Below are 13,942 nucleotides of genomic sequence, written 5' to 3'. Positions count from 1 at the left end.
AATACCGAGTCGATTGGAGCGAGTCTACTCAAAACCGAGTGACCTCACACCGGACTGAGGATGAGTCGGGGATGAACTGTGTGGGTTAACTTGTCTGCGTTAGAATCATAGTGTTACGACTCGTTTAGTCAACCCATGACCTTGACCAAGTCGACTCACTAATCAAGTTGGGGAGTGCCCTCAACCTGCCCCAGCCGAGTCTGCCCAAATCGTGATCGACTCAGAAATTCAAGAATCCGAGATAGGTGTAGATTCCAAATCGTAATACTATTTGATACCATAATTAGAACCAGCGCTGCCTCATGATACGGAGTGTACTAGGTAAAGCCAAAATCCGAGCGAATCCTTTGACCGCCGTCTTATCTCCTCCGTTCTCCCCAACTCTGATAACCACTCTCCCAACAGTGCCACTTCTTTTCTCATTTTCTAAAGAGACGTAGATTACTGCTGCTTTCTACCCTTTTTTTGCTTTGTCATTTGTGCTCAACTCACTAATCCAACGGGGCAATGGAGGTGAGTCTTGCAAACCCAGAATTTTGGATGATGAAAAGAAAACTTACCTTATGAATTCCGCATTAACAAATGAAGGGTTTTGGTATCTAGGACTCTGATTTGCAATAGCAGAAGTTTTTTCTGTCCTGGAAAGATTGTCGGCTGTGTTTGCCGTTAATGTTGTTCTGCTGTCACGCCACCCCAGACATAACAAGAGATATCAGTGGATGTCTTACTACGTGCGTCCCATACTTTTGACATCTTCTCTTACTCCTCCTTTTGCCATCTCCGACCAGCGACCTCAGACTCAAGTTTAGTGATTTCCCTCTCGTATCCTTCCCTTCTCATTCATTTTCTTTCTCCGTTCTCCTTCATTCCCTTCTCTGCTCCCATTCATTCTCATTTCACGAGCACGACTTTAGGATCTGGTTTGACGCTCAGAACCCTTGAAGATGACAGGGAGATGGTGATGGTGTCTGTCCTCCTAATTAGAGCTTTACTGATTAGGGTACTGAGTAGACGGTTAATCATTTGAAGTCATTTTTTAGTTTTAATAATGTAAATGGGTCCTTTAGGTAAAGAGCTTGTGATGGACTGAGAATTTCACGTGGAAGCTGTAAGAACACAGTTGAGGGGTTTGCTGCAAGATTTTGGAATCCTCTATTGCCCGTTGTTATCTTCCTCACTTGTCTGATAACACTACATTGAAGAGCTTCTGCGTCCTAGAACTCCCTTGTTGTAATGCAATTATTCCCTATTACACTTTTTTTTTCGAGACTCTTCGGATATCTTTTGCTAATTCTTTCTTTCTTGTAATCACTATCCAGTCAAAGGTTATGTCGGCTTCTGCTAGTCTTCATGTTCACAGTTTATGCTTTGTCATTCTGTGTGAAGATCGTTGCCTTCCTCTACATTGAAGGCAAAAGAGTAGAAGACAATTAGTGATCAAAACTGCATTCCTGGGCAGAAAGCAGTTCTAAATTTTTGCTAGTCATCTTTCATCTTTCATCTTTCATAGTCCATTTTGACTGTAAATCGCTTCCTTTTTTTTTTAAGTTTATTATATCACCTTAAACATTTGGATGGCCCTAAAATGTTGTATAAGATGCTATGGAGAGCCTTAAAATGTGTATAAAGGGGTACAACATCCCTTTTGAATAATTTACCTTGTAATTTTTTGGAGGAGGTTTCTCTAGCTCCTTTTGTTATTGTTAGTATTTGTTGGCGTTGTAGTCAGTTGGTTATGAATTTGAAGATGCTCTGGGAGTTTCTACCATTGAATTTGTGAGCTGACTAACATACTTTTTTTTTCAGGTGGTATTTTTGGTTTTGTTTTGAACCAGCCATTGGATGCTATGTTTGTTTATTTTTTAATTTTGAAATGTTTGTACTGGACATGTTTGTATGTTGAAAATTTGGTTGTAATTTATGGCGTGTAATGCTTTGTTTTTTTTTTTTAAAGCTGAACTTAGCATTAAGTGACTGTTGATCATAGTGTCCTATAAGAAATTCCTCTGCTTTCCAGTTAGGAACGTGGATTTTTATAGCTTTAGTGTCCCAATTTTCCATGTTCCCTTGCCTTTAGCTGACCCTAGTTTCCAAAGAATGTCATTTGGATCACTGAATTATGGTTTTTGTTTGTTTGATTTTGTGTGTAAATTATTTTATTTGAAATTTTGATTTACTTTTTGTTGGATTAGGGGTTTACTGGTTTATTTGTTGGTGGTGAAAGTGTCAACTGATCTGGCAGATTTAGATGGTACTTGGTGTTAATGCAAAGTGGAACTTCACTTTTGATGATCTGTTGAAGCTTACTACGATGTCTGATTTTAAAAATATACACTATTGCAACTGGCTTTAAACCCTGTAATAAACCAATTGGATGATGTGGTGATTCTAAGAGATGAATCTGATTTTCCAAGCATGAACCTGTACAGATTATATTCAACATTGTTTAGCATGTCTGGTGGTCTTAAATTCTATGTGATTCTCTGGTTTGGTTTAGAGTTCTGTATTTTGCTCTTTTGTATTGCTTTATTGGCACACTGATAGTTGTATTTGTAAAATTACAGAAGAAATACTAATAATTTTGCGGCAAGGTGAAGCTCTGGTGTTGTAATTGGTGGTCTGAGGATTTTTTGACACGCTCCATCCTTAAATTTTGTCACCATGTCATGTGAAAGTGCTCATGATTCATGAGGGTGATCATTTCTGAACCTTCTCAGCACCCGGGAGCCCATCTAAGATTCTGTTAGAGAGAACTTTCTGCTTTGTTCAAGCTGTCATCTGTGATCTGCATTACTAGAGAAGTGATCAAGAAAAATTCTGGGCCTCACAATTTGATAAGGCACAATGAATGCTGGTATGTCATATATCTTGTTATTTCTTAGTTACAGCCTTGCTTTTGCTTAGATTTTGGTAAGGGTTCATGGTTTGATGAATATGTTTTGACTAGTATTTAGAAAATGTATATGCTTAGTGCACTGGCATTGTGCACATCGTTGTCGGTTGGGCTCATGTGTGTAGATACAACCACAATATTTGGCTCCTTAAATTTTGGAACTTAGTTTCTCTCCATATTGGAATGGTTCATGAAATCCAGATCATAAACCCTGCACATAAATCTTGCTCTTTCTTTGTTACATTTTCTATAAATTAGCACTGCAGAGGCTCTTGTCATCAATTTCTCCTTCAAAATGCAAAAAATGTATTTAGTTCTTTCGAACTCCCAAAAGAGGTTTTATGGTCTTCAACTTGTGTTTTTATATATTATTTTTGTTTTTTTATTTTTAAGTTTGATTCTCTTCCAAAATTGGATTATCTTTTGACAGTAAAAAAATCAGACTTGAGTGCCTTTATCTGAAATATGACTTATTCCTACTGCACAAAGCTTCCAGAAAGCATGGTGAAGTTCACCTTCATTGCTGTTTTCCACATTCTTTATTGTGTATTAAATAAGAGCATGATTACTTCAGACTCTTGTTTCAAAGCATTATTTACCTTATTGCTGATAGTTATGGCATACCTGGTGATAAACATTGGATTTTGGGCATTCTAGTATGAGACGTGCTGAGTGGGAAAAAGTCCCATATTGAGAAGTCTTTGGGATGAACGGGACTTGACCCAACAGTTGTATTAGAGCAGGTTATGTGCGTGAGCCGAGGCCCAGTGTGGGCTCCCTAGGTTACATGTATTGTGTGGGCTTCATGAGGTGAGAACCAGCTTGTTTTTGAGTTGTAGTCATGCTGCTGACTATTACGTGTAAGCCTAGACATGAGGGGAAGTGTTGAGTGGGAAAAAGTCGCACATTAAGAAGTGTTAAGGAAAATGATTATGTTATGAGGTTGAGCAATAGGTCTCCTAATCGGCTAATCGTTTTGGGATGAAATCGGCTCAAACCAACAACATGTATTATCCGTCATTACCAACGCTAAGTTTGATACACATTGGATTTTGTGTACTTGATGATATGTTGCTAAATATGGACTTAGACAACCATGGTTCCGAAGTTGTTTTTTTTATAAGATAGAATTTTATGCTAGTAAGTATAATTTACTACAATTTACAAGGATGCATATACACTTGTAAGGTTTTTTGTAGCCTGTTCCATTAGGCCAATAGAAAAAGATTTGAGTGTTTGCTTACCTACTTACTCTAGTTTTTTTTTTCTATACTTCCTTACTCTGCCCATTACTGAATTTTAGGTGTTCATATGTGGTCTTGAATTTGGTTGGCCAACATGCTATTTAATTTTGTCTGCCTCATCATTCTCTCTGATTTCATGCAACAGTGATAACGGTTGATCACTGCCATATTGTGGCCATGCCCATCTATTTGTCAAGCTACCAAGTTTCACCATGGAAATCAATGACTATTAATTTTTTTTTTTTTTTTTTAAAGGTGAAGTGGGAGTTCATTTCTGGGCTGGCATTGTACACTTCTCTCTGGAATTAGGACCACAATTAGTCAGGAAATTTGCTGCTTCTTGGAGCCATTAATACCATTTTAACTGGCAGTTCTTTAGCATGACAATGGCCTGCTGAAGGAAAACGTCTGATCTACTAGCTGACCTACTCTAAAGTCAATATCTTCTGTTATTTGGAATGGTGTGAGCTACTTTATTTCAAGTGGAGCTCTAAAAAGTTAAGGAAGGTTTTGATACGAACCTTCTATTAGGAAAATATTAGTGAGCTCATCAGTGCTGTTTGGGAAAAATTTAGCTTGCATAGGTTATTTGTCATATCCATTTGGTAGCTTCATTGGAGGAACAGAAAAATTGCACATGCATAGCTGGCAGTTTATCATTCCCCATCACTTGTAAAAGATTGTTGCAATAAATTGAAATTGCATCTTGTTGTGAAATGTCAAAGACCGTTGATATTTCTGCATCTAGTTTTCAAGTTTACCTGTCATATTTGGCAGTCTAGTCAAATATATTAAACATTCAAAATTATTCATTTGGGTCATTCCTTTATGTAGTGATTGTAAACCTGTCTTCTTAACCTTTACTTTGAACTCCGAATCTAGATGAGTTCATAATTTTCCTTTTTTCTCTTTGAATTGAAAGCGTATATTCAAGTAAACAAGTAGAGGATGGTTCACCACTGGGTGATGTGTTCACCCGTGGTTGATTGCTGCTTTGGGGTTTTGTTCTTCTTTACTTGACATAGTCCTCATGGGTCTATTGTTTAATGGGTTTCTTTTCCCAAATTGAGGTTTAACATTTTTGGTTGTTCCGAAGAGGACATAAGCATGACCTATTTTCACAAGTTGACCAACTTTTGGCGTTCATTGACACTTGAACCCAACTTTGGAGTTTTCATTTTTTGTTTATTTTTTGCTTGTACATGCTTGTTCCTTTGGGCTCCTTAATCCTCTTTTAAAATTGTTAGTATGTTCTTACTAAAAATAGGGAAATGAAGCTGGACTCAAGTCCAGCCAAGGTTGGCTGCACCTAAAGTTTTCTTCTTTAGAAATGTGAAAGGATTTACGAAAAAATCATTTCCTTCATTATATTTAAAATAATGTCATTATCTCATTTTTTATCATTGAAATTTGATAAAAACAAGAAAAAATTCAAAATAACATCAAGATGAATGCATTGGCAAGCTCAATTGAATCCTTCCCAATGGTCCCTCCCGAGGTTAGGTAATATCGAACTAAAGGTAATATCAAACTAAAGCTTGATGGTTGTTCAAACTGCAATCCCAGTCTTGTAGGATTTGAAGGAGTGTTAGAAGATTAGCTCTATCTTTCTCTGGTTTGTTGGGACATTTTGACATCACTTCAGCAGAAATCAGTGCAGTTTTTCATAGGATAAGACTTTACCACCAACATTTATATAATAGGTTGGAAGTTGAAGGCGACTCAAAAGCTGATTAGTTGGTGTGCAAAGTCCTAAAAGCTTCCATGGTGTCATATTTCATTATCCATAGCTGGTCAAGGTGGGGAAGAAGGTCTTTTATTCCTCTCTTCTAAAAAAGCTTGAAACATGGTGGTCAATTGCTGAACTTGATATTTCAAACTGGTGATTCATCACTCAAGTTTTCTTGGTTGAGCTCTTGGGTAGCAACCACCTCTTGTAATTGGAGCTCCATACTTCTTGTGTTGACCATGCTGATAATAAAGGCCTCAAGGAATAGTCTTGCTTTGATACTATTTTGATAAGAACCATTTCAAGGTCTTATCTTCTCAGCTTCCAAAGAAAGAATTAAGCCACTTCTAGGCAAGGGAGAGATAGAGATAGATAGAGAAAGAGAGAGACTAAGTGGGAGAGAAGGGGAGAGAGGGAGAGGAGTGCAAGGCAAGAGAGACTTCACGAATAGTCTTGATTGATTTTTCCTTCTACCCAGACTCCTATTTATACTTTTTTCATTATATGTTTAGGGAAACTTCTCAATCAATGGGGCTCCCTAATTACACTCTTCAATCAATTAGGCTCCCTAATTATATTAATCAAAGGGAGATTATAAAATCAAAGGAGAGAATGTAGGAAACTTCTAAATCAATTACAATCTTATCTTCTTAAGATTCTTTAACAAAGGAAAGTAGAAATTCTAAGGATCCATCAAAAGAAGGAAGGTAGGACTCCCATTTCTATCCTTAACTTTTAACCTTATTTCCACTTTTGCCCTTGAACTCTTACACCCCACATGCAAGCGCATGGATCGACATGTGTCACCTTTTTCTCTTGCTTCTTCTTCCTTCTTTTCCTCTTCTTCTCTTCTTCTTTGTTGGGGGTAATTTTGGGTCTTTATCAGCTTCTTGTGTTGTTTGTTAATTGTTTCATGTGAATGGATGCACAGATGGTTTGGCTGATAAACTTGCTAAAGATGGGATCGATCAGCAATTTATCTTTATCATAATCTCCCCCTTTATGTAGCCTTTTCCTGCTTGGCCTTTGGCAAATGAATGCATTGGATAATAAATAAGTTTAGAACATGAAGAATCAATTTTTAAGTCATTCAAATCAATTTTGATGGCAAAAATAAAAATGAGGTTCGCCTAAATTTGTGGACTTAGGTCCATACTCCTTTTTTCCTGTTAAAAGATATGGTTCAGAAACCTCATCTCTTGCCAGATTTCGAGCTCTGCTCATTTCTCACCATTTGGAGATGAGTGAAGGATAAGCAAGAAGAGAGTTGCTCTACACATGTAAATATCTTTGTTATAAATGCCTACACATGTAAATATCTTTGTTATAAATGCCTAACTTTTTTTGTTTGGACTAATAATGTGTAAGTTTGATTTGAATCTTTTTATTGTTTGTTGCTTTTTGGAGTTCATACTCTGAGAAAGAACTTGGTTATTGCTTTTGCCAGGAGGGGCATTTGGTGGCAATAGGGGCGTTGGACCAGTACCTCCGGAAAAAGGCATATTTCCATTGGATCACTTGCATGAGTGTGACTTGGTAATTCTACTCACATCTTGTCTTTGTTATGTGCCTTAAGTTGATCCATTATCCATTATTCTTCAGGCACGTCATCTTTGTTGGTTGGTGAGGCTACTGCTTTGTAAAGTAATAAACATCTCATCTACTTTTGTCTTAATTTCTTGTCTCAGGAGAAGAAAGAATATATTGCTTGTCTGAAATCTGCTAATCATCTGTCAGAAAAATGTAGGCACTTCTCCAGAAAGTATTTGCAGTGCCGAATGGAAAGGTCAGCAAACCGTCTGTTTTTTTGGGATTTGGTCTATCGAGTTTGAAATTTTTTTAATTGGGTTATCGGATTCAATTCTCACTTGCAAAATAATCCTTATTTCTGGTTGATTTCATAGCTTTAGAAATTCATTAAAAGCATATGAATACTACTAAATTTGTTCTAAAATAAGTTTCATGACTTCTCATGGCTCAACCTTTTCGTTTTCCTCACGAGTTGGCTAGTCTATGGTAGTAAAACTCCGGTAACTGTTAATTTCTCTTGCTAACAATGTCTCTTCTTATTTTGCAGGAATTTGATGGCTAAACAAGACTTGTCGGAGCTAGGGTTTCATGATGAACATGATAAGGAAGGCTCCAAAGGAAGGAATATCAAGATCGAAAAATAAACCTCATTCCCTGGGCAGTGAATCAGTCGAAACTATTATTTGAGAAACTCAGTCTTCACTCTACTAGGTTTCTGGGTTCATGTACAAGTTTTGCTATTTGTAATATAATTCCCCATTAACCCTCACTAGCAAAATCTGTAATATAATTGTTCATGCTCAGAAACCTTAGTGTGAAGGAAGTCCTTATATTGTCCCCTACCTATGGAATAGAGAAAAATCAAAATCAAAATCAAGCAACAAAAAGAAAGACCTTTGATTTTTTTGTTCTTCATGATTGGGCTAGTGATCGATAATATATACAATTTTAATGAAGTTATGAAAAACTAAAGTCATGTTAAAGTATTCAGTGACCATAATTAACTTATCTCTGAACTGAAGATTATTTAAAACTAAGTCATCCACTACATAGAAGATTATAAGACTCCACTACTACTCGTTTGAGTTATTGGGTAATTCCAAGAAAAAAGTTGAAACTGTTTTATCCAAAAGTCGTGGTGTTTGAAATATTTTTGTCTCAAATTGGAAATGACGAGAAAAATCAATTTGAAAAAGTACAAAATGGTCAAACACAAGAAAGTGAATCCAAGAGAACGCACTTTTGTAGAGCAGTTTCGTTCTGGGTGATTTAAAAGCCCGTCAATGAATGCAGGGTGTATTCATTACCAGATCGTGGGTGTCTGGAATTTCAGCATTTTGTATCGGAAAATATTGGTAAGCTTCACAGACAGCTCAAGTCAGAAGGACAGTTTTAGAAACACAATAACAGATGGTGAAGAAAAACCGGAAACCTCAGTTCTTCAAGTTCTTCTTACCCGGCGTCAACGACGAACGGCTTGTAATCTTCTCCCTTGTCCCCTCTTTTTGGTTTCTGTTCTTTCATTATCTTTGCTGTTCTTGAAGGGCATTAGTCACGTGTTAGATTGCCTGAAAATGTCTTTTACCAGAACTATAGTTTATATATGTTAATATCAGGAGACTTATATGAACAATGTAATAGCTCCTGTAAAAGGGGATTTGTGGTCATGGTTTATTCAAAGGGGAGTCTTGAAAATGGTAGAAGATAAGAATGTGAGAAATGTTTGAAGGAGCGGAAAAGAGAGTAGGGTTTGAGCTCTCTGGACAAGCAGCGAGAGATTATGGAAGATTTCTTCTTCTTCTCTGAAGCTGAACTTCTATTTTCATAAGACTGCTGTAGGCCAGGGGAGTTGTTGCAATAATTTAAAATAGATCTGCGACTGTGCACACATAATAGATTTAAATGGTTTAAACAACCATAGGGCTCTTGTAAGACCGATTCCAAGGTAAAGTGTAATGATAAATTGAGGCACAATTTTGGAGAAGGGTTATGGTTCACATTAAAGTATATTGTGCTTTTATAAGACCGATTCCAAGGTAAAAATATTGATTGACAGACTAGGACTACTCTGGTACTGATTCACAAAATTCCTAAGCTGGCTTGCAGCTTTCAGTAAGTCAAACTGATTTCATGCTCATTTATGTTGCTGAGAGTAAGTCAGTTTGGTTCACAACTTTGTTGCATATGAAGGACTCGTGTTGAAAGTGGAATTTTTATGGTGTCTGTGTTGTGAATGATCCCCTTTTGTTATTTTGTTGCATAATAAGGAACTGTCTCTGAAGATGGATTATTTGATGTCTACATTGCAGATGATCCCTTTGGCCTTCCTTAAACACATGGAAGGGAGACGTTCTGGAAGTGCTTCTCTAATAGGCCCTAGCGGAAACATTTGGCATGTCGATTTGATTGAGAACAATAGGGGTGCATTCTTGCAAAATGGTTGGGCAGAATTTGCAAGAGATCACTATGTATGTGCAGGTTATTGTTTGGTTTTCAGATATGAAGGCAATCTGCAGTTTACTGTGACAATATTTGATGAAAGTGCTTGTGAAAAAGAGGATGCTGTACGTGCTAAAACTTCCCATGATTCCGCTAGTTACAAGAACGAAAAGAAAATGGAAACTCCAGCTCTAACTAGCAAATGTAAGTTGGAAAAGTGTATAAAAAAGAAATGCCAATCAGCAGGTCAGCGACACTTCTATGAGAAAACTGTACGTTCTACAAATCTACATACTGAAAAAATGTTGCACGAACTCAAATCAAGCTGTTTTAAAGAGAATAAGGCAATGGTGAAGCTTAAGAAAAAACAAGGTGAAATCTCTCTTATCTTGAGTAGGTCTTACAATCACCCTTCTTGTACGTCTTTTCTTTTCTTTCCGGAAAATTAGTAATGACATTATTTTTGCTTTCTTTCTATGTAGTTTTTAGGCACTATAAGGGTTCCTGTGTTTCTCAAAGAAGACCTGTCACAAAGGAAGAAATTGATAGAGCTTATGCAGACGCAATGTTTTTCACATCAGAAAATCCAAGAGGTGTTATAGTTATGCGGAAGGCTTATTGTTATTTTGGATTTTACTTGGTAAGTAATCATCTTCACTCTGTCAGGCTAACTCATGGTTTGTGACGATATCCTCGGGCTAGACATTATCGTTGCAGATTTGTTGTTTTGTTGGCTGAATGCTTGGAAGTCATACTTTTTTGCTATTTGATCAGCACGATCAGTATGTGCTTCATGGGAATGAGACTTATCGAGTTTTGAAAGGAATCCAGAGGCATTGTTAGATTGATTGAAGGAGGGCAACATAAGAACTTGGTTGGTACACAAGACTGATAAAATTGATTTGTGGATGGGAGGGCATTAATATGATGCTGGGAAGAGCTAAGTTTTTTGGTTGAATTCAGTTATCTAAAATACTAGTATACTTAACATTTTTTAGGGAGCCTAAGATCTGTTATGCATGTTTTGTCCGAAGAAAAAAAGAGAAACTGAGAAGAAGAGAAGAAGATGAGAGTTCTGGAATAAAAGAAAGAGGGTATCTGTCAAACTAATTTTTAGGACCAGTTGATCTCTATACTTGTAAATGCTGCAACTTAAGTTGTAAAATTCAAAGTAGACTAGTATTAGAACTTTTCAGTCACTCTAGCTTGCAGTTTCCTTATCACTTGCATATCGATTATTAATTCAAGGAGTACCTTTTCATTTTCTTTTTGTTTATTTTTTCTGGGTTATGTGCTTCAATAGATACTAATTTTGATTTTAGAATAATAAACCAAGAATAATGAAGGAGAGAGCCTTTTTCTTTAAAAAAAAAAAAAAAAAAGACGATAGAGAGGTGCAAGAGGGAAACTAGGAAAGATGAGAAGAGGAAGACACTCAGATGGGGAGAAAGAGAAATGTTGAAGTAATCCTCTTGAGTTCAATTCCTCACTTTTATGAAGTTAAGAGTAAACAGAATAACACTGTGCCCAACTCATTTGTGGGAAATGTAACATCCCTGTCACATTCTGAAGTGTGTCAGTGACAACAATTTTTTAATTTAGATTGTCTTTTAAGTATTTGTGCAGTCCTCAAGCAGGTACATATATATATTGTAAAGATCCTGCTTGGAATGAACAAATGCAGCTGTTAGTAATTTATTACTTTTCCTTTTTTCGAAAAGCATTGGAAATCAAGTTTCTAGTCGGTTGTTTCATCTCTGTCATCTGTCATCATTTTAAAGTACTACTGTACCAAGATCAGCAAATAGTTTGGCTTATAATCCCTCATTGTAATGGGACCCCCTGACGACGATTTGTTCTCTTTGTTCCTTGGAATAAAATCTCATCCTCTTCACAAAAAAAAGGTACTACTGTCAGGCACTTTTGCATCTGGTTCGGTAGTAGTAACGGAGAAAAAAGTGTTAAATGCTTATGTAATAGATTAATTGAGATGCCGAAGGCTAGAATCATTGTAAAATCTTTCCCTGAAACCTATAGCATTACTTTTTTGTGAGACTTCTTAACCAATTTCTGGGCCAACTATATTCTTGTTGCTGCTATTTTTTGTTGGTCTATTTACTTGTTGGGTGTGAGAATTGGTGAGTGATCTAGCTGGAGGGAGATGAGGATCTTCCTTCCCCAGCTAATGCAAAAAAGTTTGGGTGGGTGGAGGGGCCTGTGGCCCCTTTCTTTTTGGCAAGCATAAGGAGGCATCCTCCATCGTCGTGTAGGTTCCCAACCTCACTCTGCTATCATGCAATGGCAAAGGACTGCAGGATTTCTCTTGCTTGCTGAAAAGGTGGAGGGGGAGGGCATCACACACCATCCATCTGCTCTCTGTTTCTTGTTAGAGACAGGAGGGGTAATGAGAAACATAGGAGGGTGAGGTAGCGCTGGGCCACACTGTGCAGGCTGCAGTGATGAAGAGATCTCGTTTAATTTGTTGCAAGGGAAAGTGGAAGGGAGGGACTGCAGGGCTTGTCCTTGCTGAAAGAAGGGGAGTGGGAGAGGAGGGCTGTACATCCCACCCCCCTGCTCTGTGTTTCTTGTCAGAGACAGGAGGGGGAATGAGAAACAAACGAGGGTGAGGGAGGAGCTTGGCCCATCACACTCTGCAGGCTGCATTGATGAAGGGATCTCGTTTCCTCCCTCGAAAGCGAAAGTGGAAGGGAGGAACTGCAGGGCTTCTCCTTTTTTTTTTTTAGAATGGTTTTATTGAAACTCATAGCATAGGCTTTTATGAGATTCTTTCCCCAATTTCATGGTCAGTGTCACAAGATTTTTATTTTCATTGTTTCTAGGTTCTCTTAGCTTCTTTACCAGTTGGATTTGACTCTCATAATTTATAAGATTTATGTGAATGAATTTGGCTAAGGTCTAAGGTGAAAGGTTTTAAGGTCCTCTGATTTGAGTTCTACTTTCTATCTTATGATAGAAAAAAATAGAAAAAGAAGATCTTATAGGCACCAAATTGGTCTCTTACGAGATCCCAAGCATGGAAAAGTTGATTGTGAGTTTATTCCCGAAAAAATGGTGGATAACAAAGTATCTGTGGACGAGCTTCGCTCGTATCTGTTTGCACCAGGTGCAGCATTTTTAGATATATGCTTCAGGATGAAAATTATTAGAGAGCATTTTCTTTAATTTATTCATTTCTGTTTCATTTATTTCAAGGAGTTATATACATTAAGAAGTCTATATTTTACCGTTTACATACAATGTATACCAGGTATCAATTGAACTTTCTCTCTGTTTTTCTCTCTAGGACAACTTTCCTTTCTTTCTTTCTTCTTCTTGTCTTCCTTGGAGATCACTCTTTTTTTTTTTTTCCTTTTGAACCAATCAGCTGGAGCATACCAAGACATTAAATCTCAATATTACCTGGTTTCTCCTTCAATTTCTAGATACTGTTTGTTGAAGTTGTTCTCCAAATACAAATTTCAGAAATGAATAATTAAACTTTTTGTGGTCATGGTGTGATCCTGGTCTTTTCCGTCTGCAGCAACTTCCCAAGTCTTTTCCCTTGTCAGCAATGATGAGAGCTACAAAGACCATAATCCTCTACGATCCAAGTGGGAAACCGTGGGAGACCAAATTTCTGTATATAAAGGACCGTGGTGCTGGAGCTTTCAGTGCTGGTTGGAAAGCGTTTGCTGTTGGTAATAATCTTGAAGAACATGATGTCTGTGTATTTGAGGTCATCAAAAGCAATGAAATTCATGTTCATATTTTCCGGGTGGTGGATGAAATCACACCAAGGTTGTGTGCCTGAAAGGAGGACAAGATGGATTGAGGATATCATAATAAAAGCTTTGTTTCTACTCAATCTGTTTATATGTTGTTGTGTAATACTTTCTTTGCTTCCTCATTGTACAAAAACAAACAATTACATCTATATGATTTTCTTGAGAATAAGCATTCCAACTTCATTCCCCTTCTGCATCTTTCTTCTCTGTCAAACTTACTCATATTGTATTCTACAAATTCAGTGATCACTTATGGTTCATGTGGCACAGTAGAGCTCTCTTGAAACAAAAATGGTTTGCAATTGTGCATGAGTTTCCTGTC

The 13,942-nt window shown here is 37.2% G+C and overlaps 2 protein-coding genes across 5 annotated transcripts; both read left to right on the top strand.

The window, feature by feature from the left end:
• Positions 1-351: 351 nt before the first annotated feature.
• LOC137963758 (uncharacterized) lies at positions 352-8,311 on the top strand. 3 transcript variants are annotated; one of them, XM_068810952.1, is made up of 5 exons: positions 352-513; positions 2,565-2,854; positions 7,314-7,402; positions 7,555-7,652; positions 7,944-8,311. In XM_068810952.1, the coding sequence occupies exons 2-5, from the start codon at positions 2,845-2,847 to the stop codon at positions 8,038-8,040; spliced, it is 294 nt and encodes a 97-aa protein (XP_068667053.1). In that variant the 5' UTR covers positions 352-513; positions 2,565-2,844; the 3' UTR covers positions 8,041-8,311. The 3 variants fall into 3 exon arrangements, with proteins under 3 accessions (XP_068667053.1, XP_068667054.1, XP_068667055.1); XM_068810953.1 differs by lacking the exon at positions 352-513 and adding an exon at positions 612-1,000; XM_068810954.1 differs by lacking the exon at positions 352-513 and adding an exon at positions 1,091-1,230.
• A 340-nt stretch (positions 8,312-8,651) lies between these two features.
• Positions 8,652-13,792, top strand: LOC137962457 (B3 domain-containing protein Os11g0197600-like). Of its 2 annotated transcripts, none has more exons than XM_068809330.1 (4): positions 8,652-8,875; positions 9,706-10,207; positions 10,318-10,475; positions 13,377-13,792. In XM_068809330.1, the coding sequence occupies exons 1-4, from the start codon at positions 8,807-8,809 to the stop codon at positions 13,644-13,646; spliced, it is 999 nt and encodes a 332-aa protein (XP_068665431.1). In that variant the 5' UTR covers positions 8,652-8,806; the 3' UTR covers positions 13,647-13,792. The 2 variants fall into 2 exon arrangements, with proteins under 2 accessions (XP_068665431.1, XP_068665430.1); XM_068809329.1 differs by having other exon boundaries at positions 9,706-10,228.
• Positions 13,793-13,942: the final 150 nt, after the last annotated feature.

The sequence above is a fragment of the Aristolochia californica genome, unplaced genomic scaffold (genome assembly GCF_029961685.1).
Source record: "Aristolochia californica isolate CCGP_79_NKW_82.1479 unplaced genomic scaffold, dmAriCali1.0.hap1 SCAF_4, whole genome shotgun sequence".
Classification (NCBI taxonomy): domain Eukaryota; kingdom Viridiplantae; phylum Streptophyta; class Magnoliopsida; order Piperales; family Aristolochiaceae; genus Aristolochia; species Aristolochia californica.
The sequence above is the reverse complement of the archived record's forward strand: the minus strand, read 5'-3'. Positions and strand labels throughout refer to the sequence as shown.